Below are 27,227 nucleotides of genomic sequence, written 5' to 3'. Positions count from 1 at the left end.
AAATTGATGCTAGAGATACTGATTTACAATATCCATGTAGATTTTGATCAAGACAAACCTATTTTTGTACTCATTTGAAGAGTAACCGCAGAATTATATACAGTGTATGAGCAGAAGAAAACATTTCCAGTAGCGTTTACCAGACATTTAGATTTATCGAAGACATGTTATCAATTAACAATTGTTACTTTCATTCTGTGTCGACTTGATATATCCCAGTGAATTTGAAATTTAAAAAAATCCTAGAGTCTGACACATCGATCTGTTTCATATTTGGATATTTTGCTAGAAAATATGTTAATAGTAACCTAGCTGCAATAATGTAACGTAAAACTTTGGAGAGGTCTACATTATTGCAGCTAATTAATGGTAACCTAATATCAAAGCTTTTTATTACACTTTCATGTTAAATACTAAAATCTAGTAGATCTAGTTTAGACGCAGATAACAATCTGTTCTATTACCCTCAGCCTTAGCAACACACGTGACAACGGGTAACACAACGGTAATGCCACATGCGTGGAAATTATGCGCGTACGTTTCACCGTAGAATTCTCAAAACGTCAGTTGCGCGTTTGAAAGAACCGGAATAAACTTCACGTCAGTAAAAGCTTGCGTCCGATGTAGCTTACTTGAAAACAACAAACGACAGACGAAACATGCTTGCGAGTGCAGAAATAACGAAACTTTAGATGATAAAGGACTCGTAGAGTATCAAATAAACAATAAAGAGGTCAGTAAATCTTTTTCGAAGTAGCGGGGAGTTTGAAAGCTTTCTAAACGTGAACGAAAAGGCGATCGACGATTTGTATTGCTGACATAGTAAATCAAGAAGACATTCAGTATAATGAAATAAATGGTGCCTGTTTTGGAGGGTAACAGTTGAAATTGCCACCCCTCGGAAAACCATTGTCAACCTCCGCTGACGCGTCGGTTGACAATGGTTTTCCGAGGGGTGTCAGTTTCAACTGTCACTCTCCAAAACAGGCACCATTTATATAATGACAAACGTGATGACTTTTCTATCGTCAACTTCCTTACTTTTGTAGCAACTGACTCAATATGTATCAGCAGTCTCGTTTAAAGCCATCATTTCGTAAGTTCTATGGCGGATACAATGACCTTGTCAGCAAAAGCAATTTATCATTGAGTCAAATGCTGGCTGACGTTTTTCATACTAATTGTTAGTTCATTATTTATACAATAATGTATTGTTTTATGAACTTTGATAGTGAATACTGTTCGTTATCTCCATATCCATGACAATTTATAAACGATATATTTAGAAGGAAAGAAGAGAAAGATTTTTAGACAGGCATTCTAAAAATAGGAGCAGAGCAAACACGGACATCCTCCAAAACATCATAGGTGGGATCAGGTACGATGGAAGAGTGAGCATCCCCTGTCGACCGGTCACACCCACCGTTTAGCAGAGCAATTTTATGCAGCAAATCAGGAAAAATGTTCGACGCTTAAATATGATCACTCATCTCTGTATGCTATACATACTAATTCTTTCATTTGACTTAAATTCTTTTCCAAGTGTTAAAGTTAAGACAATAGGTTACCCTCATTAGGACCAAAGTTATTGTTTACTTACGTATGTTAAACCTCTCCTCTGTATAGCAATAATGTTCACAAGGTCGGGTATACTGTCTGATAGATATAACATCAGTATTGTTGACACATTCCCTCAATACGTATGGTTTGTTGACAGTGAAAGAACACGTGTAACATCTAATACCGGATGACGTTGTTAGCGTAGCAGAGACCCCTAGAGATAAGAAAGACTGTTTATTAACTTAAGTGCTTGTTGATTTCATTCAAATTGTTTGTGTACCTAATTAAACGGCATTTACTTTAAGAATTTGGTTACACTGGAAAATAATGGTATACTTTTGATGTACATGTAGGAGAGAAATTGACATACAAGAAGTAAAGAAGAATGTGATCAAACAGAACAATGTTTGCTATTTTATCTTTATTTTTTCCCTTTTTATTAAAGCATAAAACAGAATACCATTTCAGAAAACTTTGTGCACCATTCTTTAATTGTTTATTTCAATTAAGAAATCACATTTTTAACAAATTTAAGACGAGAGTAATTGCAAAAGCGAAATTTCGAAAATTAGTATGTTATTATAGTACCCTATACATGTGTAAAATTTGTCTTTATGAAATGGTAGCATATAAATTTATCTAGGTTTCTTTTGTATTGTTCTTAGCTGGTTTACAATGATCCTTTACATAATTGTAAAACTAGTTATAACGATAAAATAAGTATTTGAAGATTAAGTTTAAAATATACTGAGTGAACAAACAGTTAACGTGTGCAGAAAATACATTTTTAATTCTGGAACATAGATTTATTGAAGGTTTTTATTTCAAATTATTTTCTTCTGATTAAATTTTTGGAAAGAAAAAAAAATGTAAATATAATTGTATATGTATTAGTAATTTGAACACTTCAGTTAAAATCTTTAAATATTTAAAACCGCAGAAACAAAAGGTTTTCTGAACTCAAATTAAAAGAAAACATAAATAAAATTCTATTTTAGAAGGCATAAAATTGTGAAAGCCAAAGCGTAGCTCTTCTACATTTTTTTAAAATATGCAGTTATTATTATCTTTAAATTTTAATATAGAGTTTTCAAAAGGATTTTTATATTAGATAAAAACGTCATACGATCAGAGAAAACGATATTAAAAATCTCATTTTCTTATTCTTTTAAAAAAGTTTATATTCTAGATACCTTTTGAATTCTGCAAAAAGTGCTGCTTTCTGCATATAAATTGTTACTTTATTTGGTAAATATCGCATATACAGTTTTGTAATACCTTTTATAAATGTTTCCAACTAATATTTTGATGTAACTGTTTAGAAAAATTTTATTTCCGTAGTTTATCTAAATTTACTTCAAGAAAGTTAGGAGAAAGAAAGTAAATTTTTGCCACCTAATAAAAAAAGTTATACCCCTACAAATAAAAGTTATATTTTGTTTCAAATTTAATAAGAAATGATAAATACTTACCATTAAGAATAAAAATAAGAATCAAACAGAAAATTTGACAGTGTTTTCTTAAAACCATATTGAATTATCAATGCGCATGTCCTCTTTCATTTGTATCAGGGGCTCTGTTTAACAATATATGCCAAAATTTCATATAAACTTTCACTCTTTCTCGGTGAGGCCTCCAAAGGGAGGGAATGAAACTTAAATTAAATTTTCTAAAAAAATACATCTACAGTTTTTGTCAATGTTTTCTCATCTAATTCGGTTTACGGAAACGGAGTCAATGTATCCTTTTTCATTAACGATAGTAAGTGTACAGGTTTTAGTCGGAAAAGAAAAACAGCACCCAATTTAACCCCTTAAATTTTTCCCAAACGGGATCAATTTGTCTCAATTTTTAAGTCATGGTGAAACGAAAGCCTTTCCCCACCCCGGATCAAAATGTTTGTAAATAGATGGTTGGCGGACTCTAAGATAAAAACCATTAGTTATCTCAACACATCCGACCCAGAAGAGAAGAGAGAGATTAGCCCCTATATATGTGTGCCCCATGTAAGGCCTTTGTTTTGTAGAATTTTGATGCAATGTTTAACAAAGTCAGTTTCAAAACTAACGATGATTGCACTGTTTTGCTGTTATTCCTCGGTTTGCACTTGCTGTTTCACTGCAAAGGCCACTTATATTTTTGTAACAAATAAGATAACCACTTATATTTTAATGCTAATTTGATAATAGGGAAAAAAACATTAAGACTTAACATTAAAAGATTGATGGGAAAATTCCAATTTACACAGAACAGTTTTGCAACTTTTGAACAAATATTTGTTTCGTATTCATGTTTCATTTTTTTTTGTTTACAAATTTATTTCTTGGGAAAATGTTTTGAAACGCGTTCACCAGTGGTAGCATTGATTTAAATCATTTTTTCACAGTAAATGAATGGCATAATTTCCTTGGCGATGATACTTTGGAGCAAAAATGTTTTACAAAAATTTTACCTTTTAAACTCCTTATCTTACTTATCTTTTAAATTTTATTTGAATTATATACATCTTAAAACACCTTTCCTCGTAAATGACAATTTCTTCCGATTTGAAAAAAAACAGCTTCAAGAAATTTGCATTTAAATGACGATGTTGTGCAAGTATAAAATATTGTGCAGGTCTCAATTTATGCTAAAGTTTTATTTTGCAGTCTTTTCTTAAGTTCTTTATCTTTAAAATACTATGAATTTTTTGATGAAGATATTTAGCTGTACATGTGTATTTATGAAAATATATTTATAACAGAATAATCAATTGGCTTGTTTCACCTGATATTTTTGGTGGAACATATGCGTGAAATAAACTGTAAACAAGTAATTTTTAACGTACCACATGTTAGCAAAGGGGTATAAAAGTCATAAGAAATCAAAAAATCTAATTCATTCAGTACACTGTATGCACCATTGTTCATTAATAAAAACCGTGATTATTGCAATTTGTCAACAAAAGTACTTTCGATTACTTTCCCATTTTGCGGACTGCTAGTCAGAAAACGAACATTCCTATTATTTCCTATAAAAACTGGTTTCATCTTAGCGGATATTTTAAAATTTAATTCCTGAATATGAAACAGTCGACTTCTTTGTTTTCTGCTTTGACTTTGAAAATTTTGAATTAATCACTGAAACGAATTCGAAAGATTAACAATGTTCTTTATTACCTATCCTACTATATAAATTGTGATAAGCCATTTTGAATTATTACCTAACCTACTATGTAAATTGTAATTAGGCATTTTGAACTGTTTCATGATTTATTTTATGTTTTTACATGATCATGAAACAGTTTACCGGGTCACAGAATGAATTATTACCTAACCTACTATATAAATTATAATTAGGCATTTTGAACTGTTTCACGGTTTATTTTATGTTTTTGCGTGATCATGAAACAGTGAACTGTTGACCGGTCCACAGAATGAACTGTTGCCTGTTTAAAGCGTCATCGTGATATTCAAGCGTTTTGATGATCACGACATCACTATTTACCTGCTCTATAATTATCAAGTTTAAATAAAACACACAAACAGTCAATTTATTAAGTATTACTTTAAATTAAAAATATTGATTTAATCTTTATATTATGTGTTCAGCTAATTAATAGACAAGTATGTGAATAAACAGTTGTGAAAACTTTTTATTGATTGTTTGTGTGTTTTTATTCCAATTTAATTAATTATATAGTAGGTTAGGTAATAAAACACTTATTCAATGACTACTCGGTGAAACAACCAAACTGTTGTCCCTCGGTAGTGGGGGAGACCTGGAAAACTGTTGCCCTCGGCCTTCGGCCTCGGGCAACAGTTTGCCAGGTCTCCCCCACTACCTCGGGACAACAATTTGACTGTTTACCTCGTAGTCATTAAATAAGTGTATACTGTTGCATGTTTAAAGCGTCATCGTGATATTCAAGCGTTTTGATTATATCACGACATCACTATTTACCCGCTATATAATAAACCAAATTGGAATAAAAACACAAAAACTATTAATTTATAAATTTTATATACTTTAAATTATCTAATATCAATTAAATCTTTATTCTGTTTACAGCTAATTTTTAGGCTAGTACATGAATGAACAGTTGTTAAAAACTCGTTATTGATTGTTTGTGAGTTTTTATTCCAACTTAGTTCATTATATAGTAGGTAAGGTAATAAAACACTTATTCAATGACTACTCGGTGAAACAATCAAACTGTTGTCCCTCGGTAGTGGGCAACAGTTTTCCAGGTCTTCCCCACTACCTCGGGACAACAGTTTGTCTGTTTCACCGAATAGTAATTGAATAAGTGTATATAATGTGTAAGTTTTGTAATAAATAATAATAATAATATAATTGTTTCGTGTCAATTTTAAGTCAACATTTCTTTTTTCCTTTGTCTTTCAGCGGCGAAAATTTTTACAGTGGATGCTTCATGTAGAGGTTACTTGACCGAAGTCAAAAGTATATCATCGTGAACATCTAACATGCTGGAGTACAGTAACATACACTGTGTGGTGGGTGAGCTGTAAACCATTCGTTTTTGGCGAAGTCTTTTATTCGCGATTCTTTAGTTTTAAATCGATACGCGATGATTATTTATCGCGACTGAGGATATGTTTTATGCAAAAAAACTATAGAAAAGGTAATAATTTGCAGCAGGAATTACCTGCCGCTGATGACGCGTTAGAAATTTAAGTTTTCTACTTTGCAATACTAAAAACCGTCGAATCCGTGACGTAAAAAACCCTTAAAGTTAAAAGTATATGTTTATCACTATAGAAATTTCTATTTTTCACTGAAATTTTAACTTAGAATTGACAAAAACAGTTGAACACAATATTAAAATATGATGCAATATAATTTCAATAGGTACATATTCTACTTTGTTAAAGAATAATTATATTGATATAAAACATTTTCCCGACAAGGCTTAAACAAAAAGTCAAAATGACATTGACAATATAACCCTTGCGAGGGAGATAAGGATCGTATGATTCTATCACGCCATTGTATTCGAGGAGGGCCAAAAATACATATTATTTCTTTACTAATTGTTGCTCATCTAATTAATATTAATATCATTGAGATAAAATAGAAATACACTAAACCCTTAAAGTTAGAAAAAAATTTGATTCCAGAGCATTTCTAATTATTAAGAAATAAATGCAATAAATTTTCTCCCCCTTTGAGACCTCACAAATGTCTATGTATATAAATGATCATTAAGTGTGTCGTAAATTATATTATAAGAAAATGGGTTTTTTGCGAACATTGGTTCTTCTGGTCTGCCTATGTAAGTAAATGCTTTCTATAATATTACACCATTTGAAATGAAATAATCCGATTATGTCTATTTAGAATGAAAAAGATATTGACAGACAGACGTCTTATTTCATTTTTCTCAGTTAAAATGTAACTAGAACAGAACTCAAAAGCTCCTTGGCTACTTCGTTAGACCTAGACATGCATTTATGTAAGTTATATGATATATTCTTTTGAGAGGCTTACACGTTCTTTAGACCGTGGAATAGTTTAATAAACATTAAAAAGAAATTTCGAGCGGATGCATGTAAATCCTTAGATTTTTTACGCAGTAAAGCTTTGAAGAGAATCTTGTCCTATCACCTTATCAATCTTTTGAATTCATCATTTTTGGTGAATGTTTGAATCGTGAGATATAAAATAAAATACTTTACAGTAGGAGTAAGCCTGGCTGCTAGATGTAATTCTGACGGTGTTTGTACTAGTAATGAGTTACATTGTGCTGACGGTTACGTGAAAGGCTGTCACTCGGGAATGTGTACATGTGAACATGCAACATGTAAGTTATACTTTCTGTACATCTCATTCTTCCGACACATAATGATCAAGCCATATACAATCTCGTATAATTACAAAAATCAGGCTAAAATATAAAGAATTCTTTAAATATCCGTCGTGTTTATTACCTTAATCTTCAAATTATTGTCCTAAGGTAAGCATTCTTAAATTTGATTCTTTTTCAGCAACACGTTGTTCATATGTCAACGACTGCTTGACGTTAGGACATTGCAGCATTCATGGAAAAGACGGTTTTTGGCATTGTGCAGATAGTGTTTGCAAATGTTTCTTCTTCTAGACACACAATACTTTTACTAATCTTCATATTTTGTATACAAAATGGTTGTTTTTGGAATAAAAATTCAGAGAATTGTTCTTGTTTCATATTAGCTATGATAGTATCAATTTGTCTTTTTCAATGGAAGACTAGAGAAAACCTTACTTGTGTATGGCACGAGGGAATAAAATTTATATGAATTAACACATTATTTCAGTCTCACTTTAACAAAAAAGGAATATATAGTGGATAAGTGAGACAAAGGTCAAAAGTGCATTACCTTTGCATTTATCTGACTTTTATGGCCCCGAATCCTGCACTGTATCATAGACTAAGCCAGGCTCAGTATTACGTTACGCGTCAACTTTACGTTAACACCCAAGTGTAAACTAGCTTTTAAAGCGCATCCATTTCGACGGAGGTTAACAAAACATAACGTCGTATACAATGTACTGTTAAAATTGTGACTTTTAAAAACTACTAGTATATCCCTGTACCTTCATCCTACCTAATAACATAATGAGACTTTGGTTCAAATTTATTTTTTATCTTTTGCACTTGCAAATATCCTACTATAAATTTACAATTCTTATATTATTACTTTTTATGCTCGCAAAGTAACAAGGCGCTATTTTCATTTTTCCATCCCTTTAAAATAAGTAAATTTGCCTTTCCGAATAGATATTCCAGTTGGTTCATAGTGTATTTGTGACTAAGTCCATTCCCTCCATGAAGCATTAATTTTTCGCCTTCTCCAAAAGATATTGTCATTCCTAAGTTATCTGAAATGAGATTTAACTATACAAATAAAAATCAGAAGTATTGCATACATAGATAAATTTGACATAACAAAGGAATCAACTTGATAAAAAAAAGACAGAAACATTCCAACTTACAATTTTTTTTTTTATATTAAAAGGAACCAATTATTTAGATACTTTTACTAATTAACAACATGACTGCCATTATTAATCATGAAAAAAGTATGAAATTTTCAAACCATATCTTTTGAATGTTTACCGCAAAATTGCATCTATTAGTTTACTAATTTTTGTACCTATTTCATACGACTGTTTACATAGAGAACGCATCCACACTTGTAGGTAGCTGGCACTAGAAACCTCCTTATCTTCTACATATCTTCCATCCAGTTTAAATTGTGACATATTGATATCTGCTTCAAACATTCCACTTAACACATGGATTCCATTTGTGAACAATTTTGCACAAGGATGTTGCTCTGAAAGAAACGAAAGGGAAAAAATAAGATATAACATGTTTAATATTCTCTTTATATCTATGTGTAGCCGAAACATTTACAGTGCTTTTAAAGGTTTTTTTTTTTATTCTATATAGTAAAATCTTATACAACAGTAAACCATATTTTTTTTTATTATATATTTTATCATGCATATTTCAATTATATAAGACCTGGCCCATTGTTAAATCTATTTCATACAATTAACTTTGTTTCTTTACTATAAATTTTTGGTTATTTAGTCTATTTACCATCAAAATTAAGGTATGCTCTTTCAATGGTCTTTCTATTTTGAGTAATATCAGCTGTTATTATACAGGCATCATTTTCTGTAAGCAAAGAAAAGTTAACTTTTCACTGTCCTATACAATTTGTAACACTATCTGTAAGATGTAATTATGATATCTACAGTGATAAAGTCAGCAAATACAATGTATCATTGAGTCAAATGCTGACTGAAGTTTTTCATACTTATTGTTAGTCCATTATTTTTAAACTGAATCGACGACGGATTTTTCCGTTAATTCCCGATCATGACGAGGAGCACACGACGGGTGTGCATGACCGGTTAGCAGGGGATGCTCACTCCGCCATGGTACCTGATCCCACCTCCGATGTTTTGGAGGTCCGTGTTTGCTCTGCTCCTTTTTTGTATTGTTTTATGCACTTTGATATTGAATACCTTTCGTTATCTCCTTCATTGTTTCACTTTGTTTTTTGGAAGAGAAACACCTATATTTGCTGTTCGCTTACCATTGAGATATGTCAGACTCTGGGCTACTGTATCTTTTATTTCGAACTCATTGTGATACATCGTGTCGACCATAATAAGTAAAACAATTGTTTTACTTAATAATCATCAGTTATAATAATTGGTTGTCGATATATCTTTTTATCACCTATCATCTGCATTTGGAAAACTTTTTTCTAAGATTAGATGACGTTACCATGGTATTCATTAACCCTAGTATCTTATGCATTCCATGGTAAAAATAAAAGTAAAGTTTCTGGTAATATAACACAATATCAGACAAGGCACGTGATAATCTAAAAAAATATTTTAAAATAGTGAATAGAAAATTTGCAATTAATGCATGTGCATAAGAGGTACCGATATCGCGAATTACCAAGTCTAAGGTCGAGGAAATGTTTGACAATATATCTAGTTGGGAATCTTTGGGAAACATCTGTAGTCCACTAACCCAGAGAATAAGTTTTCTATCTCTGTACTTCCTGTAAAATAAAATGCATCTACAGAACACCAACATAAGTCCTTCACTTGTTGTTATTTTTACGGTTAGATATAAAACGTGGAAAACAGATATAGGTTTCAATGCCAGTTCGATATCCTAGTTCCAAGAAGGCTGATTCTTTTTTTTTTATTCTCCTCGAGGGTTTTTACTCTGATTGAAACGTCACCCTTGGAAGATTGCAAATTCAACCTGGCAACTGAACCGTAAGGGATCTCTTTCGTGCTAACATCTACTGAATAGAAGACTTCAATTTTTACAGATCATTCTTCAAGTCCCATGGACAGTAAGATTCAAACTCGCCGCGTTAGGATAATTTTTTTTACTCCACGACGCTAAAAAAGGTCTTAATGCCGCGTGTTTGAATTTGACCCCACAACGATAGCCTGCGTGGCGCATTGGTTAGAATCGTGGAATAAGAAGTTGATGTTTATGTTGCGGGTTCAAAGCTCGTGGTACAAGGAGACCAGTATTTTGGATGAGACCGCATAAACAAAGGTCACTTGTCGCAGTAGCTGCTAAGCATAATCCATTGAAAGACGGACATTCTCAACACGTTTCTCTCTCGTTTCAAATTCACAGGCCATGTTTACATTCGGAACTCACTGGATTGTTCATAGTACGAGGGTTGTTCGAAAATTATTGAGACATTGTGTGTATTTTGCTTTCTAATGAACATCTTTCGGTGAAATTTTGCATATACGTTTGACATACACTTAGAATTAATAAAAGCAAAAAATATTTTATAAATATTGAATATTTTCTGTACAATGCTACATAAATGTGCCAATAGTAGGGGTAACCGGAGCAGTCATGAAATCAGATATTGTAATATGTAACACCAACGATCTAACTCTTTGTGGACCCTTAATAAGAGCGAAAATAATTCAATTTATGTGTATTAATTTGTCAGCTTTATTTCAAATTCATGTTGTGCAACTTTGTTAGAATTTTGATCACAAATACGGATATCATTAAAAAATTAAGCGCGGTAGAGAAATCTGCAAAGAACGAAAAATTGGATTTTGACGTCAAGGGTGGAGCAGCCAGCATACCTAAAGTTTTGTGTAGCGCAATGTAGAACTCTTTTTCCAGACTGGACGACCTGCTAAAACAATAACAACAAGAAAAAAATAATGGGTTGTTTTTTTCTTATTTAATTGATATTCATTTTTTTAAACAATTAATTCAACCAGAGTAAAATCAAAAGCTCAGGACAACCATCAGTTATTACGTACGATATTAATATCGTTAAGGTAGTTATTTCGTTGACCCGCGTTGAATAAATCGGCTTTGCATGATTCTAAGTCATCCTTTCCCACAAATGAAAATTTTACACCGGACTAGCAATGCCATACGTTTTTAAAGAATAGTTTGAGAAACGAGACTGTTTGATTTTTGTAAAGTTATATGTAATAACAAAGAAGGAAAATTATTAAACGCTTTGCTATCGTTTTACATGTGAAACCATCTCCGGCTGACGTGACGTTAAATGACATAGTGATGCTGCTCCGGGTCGATTGACATATGCATATTTATCATTTCACCGAAACATTCTTATTATCATAGGAATTAGAAATTATGCATTATTATTTAATTGGTTCCTTATAAAATGTTGATGAATTTTCATGAATTTATCTCCGTCCTTTATGGAGTAAATGTAAATGTTTCAATAATTTCCGAACAGCCCTCGTAGATGCTCTGAGTTCTAATTATCACTTGTGTTTATTTTGCTTCATTGCTAGGACAAAGAACAGTTTTATTGCTAAACCGGGTCTGCGGGACAATATATATCATTTTACCGATAGAACGCTCTATCTAATGTCAAAATTTGCAGCCCTCCATTGGCAAGTGATGGCATCTCCGCATGAGTGAAATATTCTCGAGAGGGACGTAAACCAACATACAAACAAAATTCTCCATGACTTTCGAGCGTAAATTATAACCACTCTATATGCTAAAAATAACAAGGGTTTTTCATCAGTCTGAGTAATAATGCCACCCATATTTTCAGTGATTTTATATTTATACCTTATCTTAGACAACGCTTGCAATAGATCGTATGCCTTTGGATCAACTATTATACGATCCCCATAAGTCTGCCGAAGGACATTGCACACTTCATTTAGAAAATCTACAAACCAAAACAATTCAAAAGCAGACTCTTGAAATGCTAAGTAGGGGTAAAAATACAATGATACAGATTGTGTGCATTTGCATATGGATCCTCACCTTTTGAAATGTCAATAGGTGCGTATTCTACGGTGTTTTGATGATGTAGTAATTCATCCAAAAACATCTGAGATTTTTTAGCATTTCCACATCCAATGTCGAATACTTTGCAGGGAGTACTCAGCCGGGATATCACATCCTATAAAAATCTAATTTTTTACATTAATAATGAAAAACCTTTAAAGGCTTGATATTAGTTTAATCCATAAATAAAAATAAATTCTATAACATGCTGAATGAAATATGTGGAGATTCATAAAATAAAAAAAAAATCCACACCAGATACTCATACATTGATTGTGATGTTACCATTAAAACATGCAATCAAACATATGTTGGAAAAGTGTAAAGTACATAAAATCCAATTGAAAGAATAAAAAAATATCAGGAGACACATATCAGGTTTTAATGTTTAAAAAAGTAGGGTGTCAAATTCCTATGGGGGTCATTTTTCAACGTGTGTGTGGTTTCTTAGAATTACTGGTCTGGAATGTTTTTCTACAGTCGAAAAATGACCCTTCTTATCGTAGAATATTAACGCTGGGTAATTTTTCTACGTAGAAAAATGATCTCCTGGTCAATATTCTGCAGGCGTCACTTTTCGTCCTTACACCGGTCGTACAGTTGCTCCATGTCGGGAAATACTGAATGCAAATTTATTCTCCTTCCCCGTTAAAGGATTAAGAATGATGTTTCAAGGTAAAGATTTTCGTTTTTTTCCCTAAAAAAATAATAGAAGAAAATTAAAAATGATTTAAAAAACCTACTCTAGCGTTAGACTTGACAAGAGCCTCCTCTTCCTTGTAATGGTAAAATTCCTCGAGATGATAACACTGTTCATCATACTCTAGTCCCTGATGGTCATAACGCAAAGAGACTGGAATATACTTAGGACTACTGGACAGCCCTTCTTTAAGTTCTTTGATGAGGTCCATGATTGGATGCCTGTTATAAAATCAAAGTAGTAATCACGCCCTTAATGATGCATGAACTTGTATTGGGGTGAGTTTTCTAATGAATACATCACAGATGGTGCAGTACACGCATGGGCAATGACATAAACATTTTGCATAAAATTTTTGAAATCATGTATAAATAGATGTGTTATATAAGTAAAATATTTTAATGGTTTTATTATCTATAACATTCACATTTTACAAATTGGTTTTAAGTAATTCAAAACCAATGATAGGTCAAATTTATTTCAAAAACCTGATAGATCCTTTGTATAATAACAATTTGAATTTTCTTCTTTTTAGATAAATGCATGTGAACATATGTATATATTTGTTAATTTTGCATTGCATATTTTACATTTTTGGCCATTGTTTTTAACACATAATTTTCATAGCACATACATAGCATGCATTTTGAAAAAAAAAAATTAAAAATAAAATCAAAATTTTCTCATTAAAAACAGAAAATATGTTTGTTCAATCGATTTTGATTTCCAGAAATCAATTTGATCTGATGCACAAAATGATCTTTGTGTCAAAGAATTGACTGAGAAAAAAGATATTTTTTCACATTTTAAAAAAAATCTACAGGGCAATGGCTGCGATTTTAAAATATGATGGCTGATTATGATGTGAAGTTTTATCACTACTTTCCAATGCAAATGACAAACTTAGGATAAAAAAAACTATTAGCGTGTCCCTAAATCCGTTTTAAATGACTTAGTAAATAGAAGCGGAGTTTTCAAGTTGAATTTAGGCAGGGGTTCTCGAACAATACTCGAAAAAAAAAAAAAAAAAACAACAAAAAAACTCCGACTTACAATGCAAATTCATTCCTATCTTCACATTTTTATCCAATGTTTATGAGAAGTTTTCAACGTTTTTAATATTGGTTTAATCCTCTAGACAGAAAAACCTTTGGGTCATTATGTATACAATTACCTTTCATTCGGTAAAAGCTGCTATGGCAATTTTGGTCATTACAAAATTAAAACATCTCCAATCTCATTAAAAAAAGAATAAATCAAGTCCATTCATATACATCAAATCATTGACTATATCACTGTTTATGTTAAAACCTTATTGGCAGACCAAAGCAACATAGCAGCTCAGTTTGTTTCCAAAAATCAAAACAGAAGAAATGTTAAGTGTAAAAAATTTGTCATTTATTTAAATGACCAAAAAATGAAATCCATAAAACAATTACAAAAGAGTTTGGCTGGGAGACATACATGTACCAGAATCATGGAAAGTTTGACTAGAAATGCAGTTCAATAAATGATTAAAAAACAGTGGTCTCCCAGCCACCATACTGTTACAACACAGAGATGTGATACTGTGGTAAAATACAACATCAAACTTTATTGGAAACAAAAGTGGTGCATAAAAAGCGTCCCCTTAAGAACAAATACCCTAATAATTTTATTATTAAAAAACAAAATAAATGTGGGGGATGGAGTGGAGGTGGTGGTTGTTTTCTTGTGCACCAAATTTTTTCGGCAGCACTTCGAGATACACAGAGAATAATATAAATAGGATGCCTGGCGCGGCAATCTGATTGGCTGAGACAAAATAAGCGCTTTGGTAAAATTGAATGAACCGGATAAAAACGGGTAACAGAAAAAAGGGGGCTTTATATATACATATGATTTACAGATAAAAAGTATTGTAAAATTAACCAAACAATTAATTTAAAACATATTCTGATATCCACATAAATTACACATATGAAATTTTTAACATAAATTGCTTTATTTGAAAATAAACCTTATTTTATGTTAAAACCTTATTGGAAGACCAAGCGTCATAGCAGCTCAGTTTGTTTCCAAAAATCAAAACAGAAGAAATGTTAAGTGTAAAAAATTTGTCATTTATTTAAGGATATCCGATCCTCAGCCAGGAAGGATAACTCCAAAAATTAATATTTAATTTGAAATGCATCAAAATGAAGCTTGAAAATGAAATTTTTTCATGCAACAATTTTCATTTTATTCATCTTTATAAGATTCAAGCAGGCTTGGGGTCAATTACTTTGAAATGTAATTAATTACTTTCAAATACATTGATAATTTTTTCAATTACTTCCAATTACAATTACATTGATTTTTTAAAATGTAATTAATTACTTTCAATTACTTTGACAAATGTAATTAAATACATTTTAATTACTTCGAGTTTTATTTTTATAAAAAAAAAATTAAGATTTTTTTTGAAATAAGATTTTTTTCTATAGCGATCGAATTCGAACTTTCAATCAGTGTTTTTGTTCTTGGGTATGATAGGGTTTCACACCTGGTCAAAATTAGACCTTTACCTTATAATGAGTGTGACACACTGTATAAACAAATAAAACATTATGAGACAATTAATTATTGTACAATCACAAGCCCATGCTACACCAGTATGGTGTATGGCAAGATCTTTTTTTGTTACTTTCTCAAATCCATATTTTTGATGGATAGAAATAAATAATATATAGATCACAATTCCATTCATTATTTTCTATCTTAAAATGAATAGAATACAGGTAAATCTAAAAGGGGATGTAGTTAGTCTAATTGCTGTAAAACAAATTAACTATCTAAACAATCATTGTTATTTGCAAGTGGGAATAGGGAGAACTGAGATTTATAAAACATGGGAATAAGTAATATACCCACCAGTATAAAACTATGTATCGGTATAAGACACCTTTTTAAATATAAATTTTCATTTTGAAAAAAAGTAATTGAAATGTAATTGAAAAGTAATTGAAAATACATGACATTTTTTGAAATGTATTTAAATACATTCAATTACTTGTAATTGAAGGCTCGCTTAAATACAAATTACTTCCAATTACTTTGAAATATGTAATTAATTACACTCAATTACAATTACTTTATTCAATTACCCCATCCCTGGATTCAAGGTCTCTGGAAGTCTTAGAAAAGGTCTTATAAACGTTGACATTTGTACCTTATAAAAGGAGAAAAAATTTAAACAGTTTTAGAGAAATAAGATTTTCTTGAATCGAGCCTTCAATACCAAAGCTTATTAGCATGATATGAAATGAGAAGTGATTTGTGGTGCCTTGCAATGATAGCAAAAGCCTTTACACTACGTATTATAGAATACATGACGGAAATAGAAGACAAAAAATACAAAATAAGAATAAAAATTATGACAATTTCTCTGAATGCCTGGATACCTATCTTTTTTTAGCCTAAAATATATTTGTTGATCAATTTGCGATTAGAAAATGCATTACTGATATTCCAATTCGCTTTCCCTGCAAAAATATTGGAGATTTGACAATTTTCCCTATATAATATGATTAACTTTAATCATTAACTTTAAAGAAATATTGTGGATAAATCTACATAACTTTGTGGATTCAGAGATACTTTTATGAGTATTTTTGATTACTTAACTGCTAATTTTATAAACCTGAGGATCGGAGTACCTTAAATGACGAAAAAATGAAATCCATAAAACAATTACAAAAGAATTTAGCTGGGAGACATACATGTACCAGAATCATGGAAAGTTTGACTAGAAATGCAGTTCAATAAATGATTAAAAAACAGTGGTCTCCCAGCCACCATACTGTTACAACACAGAGATGTGATACTGTGGTAAAATACAACATCAAACTTAATATTGGAAACAAAAGTGGTGCATAAAAAGCTCCATCAACCCAAAGGGTTGAAGCACCACTCAAAATGTTGGCTTGGTAAACCCTCTAATATCATAAACATGTTAAATTTGTATGGACATGGTTGATACTATTTACAATAAAAGGATCTGGGGAAAAGTGCAAATGAAGGACTGCACTGCCCTAACCTATGATTGTCTTAATAGACACATGTTACTACACATTTATCATGGCATTCAGGTACATAATAACCAGTAAACATTTGTGAAAAACTATTGGGCAGACAAATTGTGAATCCTTTAAAATTAGACTTAATACATGTACAAACATTACAGGCCAAAAAAAAAATCAGAGGAATCTATGAACGTAGATAGAACGGATGGATAACCTCTAAGCCGCATAAGATTTAAGATGAAAAAAATTATGTACAAAAAACAAATTTGTATACAAATCTACACCTATTGCAGATACCTAAATTTTAAGGACATAGCTAACAGGCACACAAAATCTGACTTTGTCAGAAATATACAGTGCAGAAAAAAGGTAACAGGCAGACAAATTCTGACCCCGTTAAAATCAAAACAATACTATATGATAACAGGCACAAAAATTCTGACCCTGTTAAAATTCATACAATACTGACAAAATAACAGGCAGACAAATTCTGACCCTGTTAAAACTTAATACAATAAATCCACTGTTAACAGACAGACAAATTCTGAACCTGCTAATTTAAATGTCATTTAACTCCGGCTAGACAATAAATGTAAAATTTGAGATGGTGAGTCAGCAGTCATTAAAAAATTTGACAGGAAGGTGGATTTTAATTGTGTAGGGAATTAATGCGAATGTATTTTTGAACGGCATCTGATTTCCATCTGCCTAGCTTTTGGATTTGAGTTTGAGAGAGACCTCTTTTTGCTGCTTCAGTGGCTGCACCTATTCGAAAACTGTGGCCTTTATATACATTTGAATTAAGACCTATGAAAAATACTGTCTTTTGGAGATTATTTGTAACAAAGTAATGAGTTACCGCGGAACCTGAGTGGACTTGAAACAACGGTCCCGATGAGTGCTTGTGATAGGACAGATACATTTGAAGGGACTGTACTGGACATATCTCTTGAGGGGTTGCCTTGGAAAGATATATGGTAATGGGGTGTGCAGTTTGCATTGTGTTTGAATATCTTAAGATAATTTCAACTTTTGAATTGCCCTGTATACTGATGTCTTGTCTTTGAATAATGCAAGATTTATGTGATGGTGATTTTGCAATTAATTCACCTAATCTGAAAAACCCATGAAATGCTATGGTGAAAATGCAATGAAGAAGAATTCTGTGATAAAAATGTGATAAAAAACTGTAAGAGGCAAAGCGTTTACTAGTTTAACTAGGATTGAAGTTGTAATCGGGAGTCTGTAATCTGGCGTTCTTGCAATGTTGCTTGCACCATGAAGAACTTTTCGTACAAAGAAATTTTGGGAATGATCAGGTAAATTTAAGACTTTGTGAACAAAACTAATAGCAGAAACCATTGATGTAATGGAAGAAGGACTGTAGTTCTGTTCGAAAAGATGTGCTGTTTAAATTCTTCTGATCACAAAACTGAAGAAAAAGGAACCAGCTGTGCTTGTAGGAAGTCTTAGTTGACAAAGCCAAGGAGGAATGCAGCAGCGAAATAGCAGTGGTGCTTGGATGTGGAGGAGGTGAGGTGGGATTTGCACTGGTCATCTGTTGAGCCGTGGTGCCAGGGTTAAGGTTTCCTGAAATTCAAGGCGAGACAATTTGTCAGCTATAACGTTTTGTCTACCTGGAACATGTTTGGCTTTAAAGAGAATGTTATTCTATAAGCAAATAAGCAAGAGACGCCTGACTAACTTCATAACAGTCTTGTCTTTGCTTGAAGTTTTGTTGATAATGGCAGCCACTGCTTCATTGTCAGTAAGAAACAAAATCTTATGGTTTTGAAATTGGGAACTTCACATCTCCATAGCCAGTACAATTGGAAAGAGTTCTAAGATTGTAATGTGCAATTGTTTAAATTCATCAGGCCATTCGGCTGCAAACCAAACTGCTCCTAAAATGGCAGCAAAACCTTGTGTAGATGCAGCATCAGTGTAAAGGGTGAGGTGGTCAGAAGAGGACCAAACGTCATTGAGAAAAACTGACTTGCCGTTAAAGCGTGAAATGAACTGCAACCAGCATTGTATATCAGCTCGGACTTCACATGTAAGGCGTATAAAATGTCTAGGATTCGAGACTTTACAAGACATGTCAATAAGCCTACGCAATTAAGCACGCCCTGGAGATATCACCGAACAAGCAAAATTTAGCAACGCAATGAGGGATTGTAATTCACGGAGAGTTATCTTTTTCCGCATGGAAAAACTGGATAACTGAGCTTCGATTTTTGATATTTTGTCATCTGGTAAACGACATTCCATAGCAATGGAATACACCTCAATACCACATATGATGATGTTCGTGTTGGGGAGACAGGTTTTGTTGGGGTTTAAAGGGATTCCAATTTTGTCACAAAGGGAAATAAAATTGTTCAAGTCTGTTAGGCAGCTATCAGATGCTGGGGGACCTATGAAGAAAAAATCATCAATCATATGGGACATACCTTTGGCTGAGAATTTGTTGAGCATGATCCACTGTAATGCAGTCCTAATTATTTCAAAAATTTTACAGGAACTACTTGCTCTCATAGGGAGGCATTTGTCATAGTAAAAGAAATTTTCCCGTTTAAATCCCAGTAAATGGTAATCTTCCGGATGGATTGGGATATTGCGAAAACCATCTTCAATATCACATTTAGCCAAAAGGGCTGCAGAGCCAAATTGTCTCACTGGTGAAATTATATTGTCTATGGAGTCATAAGAAACCTGACTATTCTCTGGAGGGATTTGTGAATTAACTGAGTTATTTTCCGGGAAGGAAAGGTCATGAATGAGACGAAATTGACCTTCCACATTTTTTTTAGGAACAACGCCTAGAGGATAGATAACCAAATTTTCAAATTGAGGAAAAGGGGAGGGTTCTGATATCCTGCCCAATTTTTGTTCTTTCAGAATTTTGTTAAGGACAACTTGAGGATGTTTGTTAGTGGATCCATGATTTGAAGACGATTGTAGGTGTACCTAAACAGCCTAATCTAAAACCAGTTGTGAAGCCTGATAAAATGAATTCTGAAAGGGAGGAATTGTATCCTTCCAAAAAAGTTTTACGAATTTCTGGTCTTACTGGGGTTGCGAGTTTTAGACGAGAGTCTTTCATCACTTGAGGGGAGTTTGGGGCATTTAACTCTTGGGTGTTGCTCTTCGCAGTACTGACAGATATGTCTGTAGGGACATGGGTCTGTTCTACATGTTTGACCTTGGTTGTATGAGTAGCATAACTTGATCTTTTAGTTTGCATAGTTATTGAATCTATTTCTGGCAAGAAAGGGCTGGCTTGATGGGCGGAATTTACTAGGTTGGAGATTTGCTCTCAACACAAGTTCGGGTAGGGGTTGTTTTCGAATTTCGAATGACTGGAATTAACGAAAGCAGCTGTTGCAGAGAAAATACATAACCCGCGTAAGCAAACAAAGAAAGACATTTTATTGTTTATATTTATATCTTTTTTAATAATCATTTAAAGAAGGATTAAAAATTTTAATTATTGTATCAATGATGCGAACGTCTTTATACGTTTCATTGATGGAACAGCGACTGATCAAGAAATCTGTACAGGCGACATGCCTAATGTAGTTCATGCAGTGATTAACGCAATGGGTTTTCTTAAGAATTAAGGAGAAAATATTCAGTGGATGTACATGTAAATATATTTAAATAACTTGTCCTTTCGATGGCAAAAGCTTTGTAGCATGAAACATATGGAAATAACGAACAGTATTAAAGATCAAAAGTCCATAAAACAATACAAAATAGGAACAGGGCGAACACGGACCTCCCAAACATCAGAGGTGGGATCAGGTGCCATGGAGAAATGAGCATCCCCTGCCGACCGGTCACAGCCGCCGTGTGCTCCTTTTCATGATCGGAAAATAACAGAAAAATTCGTCGTCAGGTCAATGTATAAATAATGGCTTAACAATTACTATAAAAAACTTCAGTCAGCAATTGACTTAATGATAAATTGTATTTGCTGACAAGGTTATTGTATCAACCATAAAACTTACAAAATTATGACTTTAAGTAAAGTGTTGAAAGTGAAAGTATTCTTGATTCATCAACTTGTTTGTCAATAATTTACCTCGTTTTAGAAATTGTTCATACTTAGAGCATGCTCTTGCGTATCGAATCAACTGAGATATATTAAATCCGTATGCAGGTGATGAAAGCATACTGCTGCATAAGTAAGGGAAGTTGACATTAGAAAAGTTAAAGTCATCACGTTTATGAAAGAGCCTGGTTGTTAGTATACCATTGACGTCTTTTTTGCAAGTAAACTCCAAATATGAAACAGAAGTGTCAGACTCATTGGTATCTGTAATCTCAAGCTCACCAAGAGTATATCGTATCGACATAAGAATGGAAATTACCATTGTTAATTGACAATTCCTCGTCGATATACCTGATTGTCGAGTTAAAGGTCATAGCAAGTGTTTTCTTCTTTTAATATAATCTTTTGTGCACAAATATTGCTTCATATAAATACAGGAATAGGTCTGCTAAAACGGGGCGCAATTGATACCCATGGGAATTCCAACAGATTGTTGGAAAAACTGGTCTCCAAAACAGCATAGATATTGTAAAGCAGAAACTCAAACATCTTTTTGATGCCAACTTCAGAGTATTTGTGTGTACAATCAGAATGTTTTTTAACAAAATAATTTTGCAAATAACCAATCACAATGTTATTAAATTTACGAATTCTTTATTTTTTTTATTATTGAAAAAAGCAGCTGTCAATTATATCAAAAACCTTTTTTTTTTTTTTGATTTATCATTGGGAATGGTTGTGTATAAAGTTGAGAAGTCGTAGGTTTTCAAGCTGTTAATTTTGGTAAAATCTTTTGATTGCATTTTATTTTTACTAGTAAGTACATTTCCCAGGATATATACCACTGTGTGATTTTTAGCTCACCTGAGCCGAAGGCTCAAGTGAGCTTTTCTGATCAAAATTTGTCCGTTGTCTGTCGTTGTCGTAAACTTTTTACATTTTCATCTTCTTCTCAAGAACCACTGGGCCAATTTCAACCAAACTTGCTACAAAATAAACTTGGATAAAGGGGATTTTACAAGTATATAGTTCTTTAAATCTTCTTCTCAAGGGCCACGCCCTTTTCCAAGGGTGTGATAATTATGAATTAGAGAAAAATTAATGGCATTATTAAAAAATCTTCTTCTCAAGAACCACTGGGCCAGGAAAGATGAAACTCATGTGGAATCATCCTCAGGTAGTGTAGATTCAAGTTTGTTCAAATCATGACCCCCGGGGCTAGGGTGGGGCCAAAATGGCCGAGATCAAGTTTTACATAGGAATGTATAGGAAAAATCTTTAAAAAATCTTCTTCTCAAGAAACACTGGGCCAGGAAAGATGAAACTCATGTGGAATCATCCTCAGGTAGTGTAGATTCAAATTTGTTCAAATCATGACCCCCGGGGCTAGGGTGGGGCCAAAATGGCCGACCCAAGTTTTACATAGGGATATACCTTTTAAAATCTTTTTTTCAAGTACTTCAAATCCATGATTAGTGATATTTATATGGAATTATGCTCAGGTAGTGTAGATTCTAGTTTGTTCAAATCATGAACCCCTGGGGGGGGGGGGGGTAAAATTCAAGCCCCCCCTCCCCACCTCAGTAAACTTTCAGTTCTGATCTGATATGTGCTTTTTCCTAGCCGATGTGCTCAGGTGAGTGCTGTGGCCTCTGGGCCTCTTGTTTAATGTTTTGTCAGTGGCGGGTGTAACCAGTCCACAAGGGATTCTCATTCATCCATGGCAGCTGATCCCACCTCTGATATTATGGCGGTCTGTGCTGCCCTTTTCCAATTTTCTATTTTAATGAACTTTTGAGCTTGAATAATATTCGTTATCTCCATGTATTTCATGTTTTAGTTTTTGTCATTTATAAAAGGATTGTTGTACATTGTGTATTATGTACTTGTCATAGCACATCAGACATTCTAGATTTTAATGATATATTTTATTGTGCTTTTTATTATAGTATATTGTTTTGTGCAGCTACATGTATTATTAAGCCTAGTACTCCATAATGAATTACTAGTTTTTTTATTCTTTATATCGTATTGTGTCTACTACTTACATGTACGTATACTGAATTTGGGCAGGCAGATGTTACAAAGTTAATTTATGAAAAAGACTAGAAATGTATCCAAATTTGAAGCCCTTCACCAACATAAGATGACGCCTGTATGAGTAAAACTTAAACTTTAAACAACATACAATCAATCTATACTGTCACAGAAGGTATTTTAATGTACGGCGGACCTCTAATCTTTCTTTTCCTTTTTACTGAATAATTCATTTCTTGAAGGCACTCCGGTCCTCAGCCAGGAAGGATAACTCTATATTTTATAATTGAATTCAAAATGTTTCAAAATGAAGCTTGAAAACTAAATCTTTTCATGCAGCAATTTTCATTCTGCTTCAAGGATTTTTGAAGTTCTGAGAAAGGTCTCATAAAAAGTCGAAATTTTTCCCGATACAAGTATCTTAAAATTACATATTTAAAGAAATTTAGGTTCATTTTAATCCAACTATAAATACCAATGTTTATTAACATGATATGAGATAAGAATTGATTTATGGTGTTTTGCAATGATAAGAAAATCTTTTTACACTATACCTTATGAAATTATCGAAGTAAATAGAAGAAATTAAAGTACCTTATATGTATAAAAATTGTATAATTTCTTCAAAAGCCTGGATAGTGGATACCTATGATTTTAATTTCTAAAATGTGTTTGTAGATCAAATTTGAAATCGAAACAGCATAATAGGTGTTTTTGTTTGCATTTTCTTGAAAATTCATTTGAGATTCCCTATATAATATGATTAACTTGAAAGATGAAGTTTGAAGAATTATAGTGGATAAAGAATTCAGACATTTTGTGAATCTTTTCAATTAGACAATGCCTGATTTTCAGAACCTGAGAATCGGAGTGCCTCAAATATACTTTTGAATATAACCTTTCAAAAATGTAGCGAAGACCAATTCATACAGGAAAAATTGTTTTTCTGTATTAAGAATAGACAAATTTTGTGCCATTTGTTGTATACATGTATGTATTATTTCAAAGATCTTTGATTGAAGTAGATCCAATTCTAGAATTTATAGAGAATTTACATAAAGTATATGTTAGTGTTAAAACTCCCGTATTTGTTTTTTTTACCATTTTGTGAATTGGAAAAAATGTAGACTATTTTTGTTTAATAAGAAAAGCATTCTCTCACTTTTTTTTTCAGTTTTAAATAGTTGTATCATAATATTTACAGAATTATGTATTAGTTATTTATGGGTATTTATGGGGAAAATCTCTTGAATTTACATCTAACTACATCTTAATTTGAAGTAAGATTTATCAATTTTTCTTGGTTGATTTTATTGCTGTCTAACATAAAAAAAATTTATCAATACAATGGACATAATTGTTAAAAATAAAATTGTAATACTAAACGCACTTGAAAATGTTTTGCTAAAAATACTAGTTAAACTGTTAATATGAATTTACAATTCAAATTATCTTACCTTAAATTAGGGTTAGGCAAGTGAAAATCTCCCAATGGCCCTGTCGCAGTTGAATTTTACGTATGATTTAAAAACATAAAATTCAATGCGTGTCGGATCGCTGATTTAGTGAAGGTAAAAGGTTAAAAATCTGAGTTATGATCATTTTATATATTTTTGTAATACGAATCAGACGAATAGTCGTTTATCGTTTTAACCATTCGTTGATGTGTAACATTTTGTACATATTTTGTTCTTCCGACTTATTATCCATACCTTCTTGTATAAATGCTAAAAAGATAAAAAAATAATGAATATCCGTCACGTCTATTACCATAATTTCAAACTTATAGCCCTGAAATGTGCATTTATTAGTTGTACTGTAAACGCATACATGAATTTTATAACTTATTTAGAAATGTTTTAATTCCACAAATATATCTTCACATACTACACTGAACGGTGAATAAAGTAGACAATGAAATGACATGTTAAGTTCTGAGCATCTGTGTATCCCATTGCTTACGCTATATACATGTGTTCGTAAATTTGATTCTTTTCAGCAACAGATTGTACATATGTCAACAACTGCCTGATGTTACGATAAACATTGCAGCATTTATGGAAAATACAGCTTTTGTCATTGTGCCGATGGTGTTTGCAAATGTTTCTTGTTTTTCTACCAGACACAGGCATCTCTATGAGAGTGGAAATTTCTCTAGAGGTACGTTAAACAACAAACAATCAATCTATCAATCTGTCAGACTCAAAAATTCTCACAGCTTCATATTTTGTATACATAATTGTTGGTTTTTTAAAAGAAAGAAATTGTTCAAGTTTCATATTTATTTAGCTTTTGTGTGTTGCCTCGACTTCTTTAATGAGTCATAGAAGATCTAACCTGTATATCTGGCTCAGACGCAAAGATGAACAAAACTTTTTTTTTTACTTTTTTAATACAGATGCCTGAGAGAATCTTTCTGAAACTTTCCACAAAAAACAATCACTAGTTGTACAGTGCAGATGCTCAGTTTCTAAATGGGTACGTCGCCATGAAACCGCGCAAAAAGTAAGGATTTTTATTTTTGAGTGATTTCTTTTGTCCATTGAACTTCATGAAACGTTAAAGAAACGATTATCAGTAATTGTAGTTGTGCGATTCACCTTTAAAAAAATTCAAATTTTTAGTTGTTGCTACAGAGAAAAAAATTAAAATTCTTTAACTTTGATTTCATTTTTTATTAAAAAAAAAAAGGATTGACAGCACACACTTACCGTAGAAACAAACCAGAAAAGGGTATTATGCCCATATATGTTCTCAGAGGTAGCTTGAAAAATCTTGATGACACTTTACAAAATTTCTACTTAGAATTTCCATGTATTCAGCCAACCTTCTTTTATATCATATACCTAGTAGTGTATCAGCCCTGATACAGGCGTTTTGGACTAGGCGAGACAGCGCCTGGGAAGAAGGGCTGTCTCTCCCTCGGGGCTGATATATCTCTGTCTCGGCCCGTCGTCAAGGGAATGTCTCGCCCTCAAATTTAAAATCATTATTTCTGTTTGAAGTGTGAATTAAAAGTAAAATTCATATTTAAATATTAAAGAGAAACAATATATCTCGAAAAAATTAACCTGATTTTTAAAAAATTATTTATTTATACTAGAATTTTGAGAAAATTGTTTTAAAAAGTGCGCCAAATGATATCACTTGTGACGTAAGAGAGGTAACTCTTGTTTACTTCTAGGACAGCAACAAATCATGTTTTGAAAAAACTGGACGATTATTTGCTTTGACAGTAAGACAATACCAAATTTTCATTTAATGTGTCATTTTTAATTAAATATTTATCGTAAACAAAACAAATAGTTACTATTAATCTCAGACTTACAAATTGTAATGTTTTGTTGAAGAAGTTGTAACCCCGGTTCGATACAAAGTGAAAGTAGAATATTTTTAAGTTTGGGACCTATTTTAAAAAAAATATATTTGTTAGGCCTTATCTAACGTGCTTCAAAAGGAAATGTTTCAAAACACCAGGACTATTCTTTTTAATGACCGGACCAGGCAAATCTTACTCTATATAATATGATTATTCACTGTCAAGCAACATCTTCAGGAACATCGAAATAAAGATAACTCTAATTTTCTTACGACACATTCGAAAAATATCTGAATTTTTGTTCTTTTCTTTGGTTTTAGATATATGATATAAACAACATCACACCACTGTTTTGATCTCGTCCCTGGTATCGGCCCTCGGGTCGTCTCGGCCCGCGCCCTCCGGGCTTGGGCCAATACGAACAGCTCGGGCTGATACCAGGGCCGAGATCAAAACAGCAGTGTGATATTCTATATTTCTTTAATTTTATCATTTTTCAGTAACTATGCAAGCAATTTTATGGAAACTTTCAATCTTTATTCCTTTACTGAATGAAATTATTTTTCGGAAAAAAAAAAATGGAATAGGCCTAGTGGACTTTTACGAGAAGCACCGACTTCTACAGTTGACGTTTACTTGGACATTTAAACTTGTATCATGTACGGAAG

The 27,227-nt window shown here is 32.4% G+C and overlaps 1 protein-coding gene across 1 annotated transcript; it reads left to right on the top strand.

The window, feature by feature from the left end:
- Window positions 1-6,756: 6,756 nt before the first annotated feature.
- Window positions 6,757-7,713, top strand: LOC134253604 (serine protease inhibitor Cvsi-1-like). The gene is made up of 3 exons (XM_062736160.1): window positions 6,757-6,835; window positions 7,241-7,363; window positions 7,548-7,713. The coding sequence occupies exons 1-3, from the start codon at window positions 6,796-6,798 to the stop codon at window positions 7,658-7,660; spliced, it is 276 nt and encodes a 91-aa protein (XP_062592144.1). The 5' UTR covers window positions 6,757-6,795; the 3' UTR covers window positions 7,661-7,713.
- The last annotated feature ends 19,514 nt before the right edge of the window (window positions 7,714-27,227 follow it).

The sequence above is a fragment of the Saccostrea cucullata genome, unplaced genomic scaffold (genome assembly GCF_032062105.1).
Source record: "Saccostrea cucullata isolate Sc308-1 unplaced genomic scaffold, CSIRO_AGI_Scuc_v1 ctg110, whole genome shotgun sequence".
NCBI classification, from domain to species: domain Eukaryota; kingdom Metazoa; phylum Mollusca; class Bivalvia; order Ostreida; family Ostreidae; genus Saccostrea; species Saccostrea cuccullata.
This window is presented reverse-complemented; position numbering and strand designations above follow the sequence as displayed.

What these genes read in the sequence shown, in the direction of transcription:
- LOC134253604 (XM_062736160.1), top strand. Translation starts at nt 6,796, where the DNA reads ATGGGTTTTTTGCGAACATTGGTTCTTCTGGTCTGCCTAT. An exon ending in GGTTCTTCTGGTCTGCCTAT is followed by an intron (nt 6,836 to 7,240) that starts GTAAGTAAATGC and finishes AATACTTTACAG; the next exon opens with TAGGAGTAAGCCTGGCTGCT. An exon ending in TACATGTGAACATGCAACAT is followed by an intron (nt 7,364 to 7,547) that starts GTAAGTTATACT and finishes ATTCTTTTTCAG; the next exon opens with CAACACGTTGTTCATATGTC.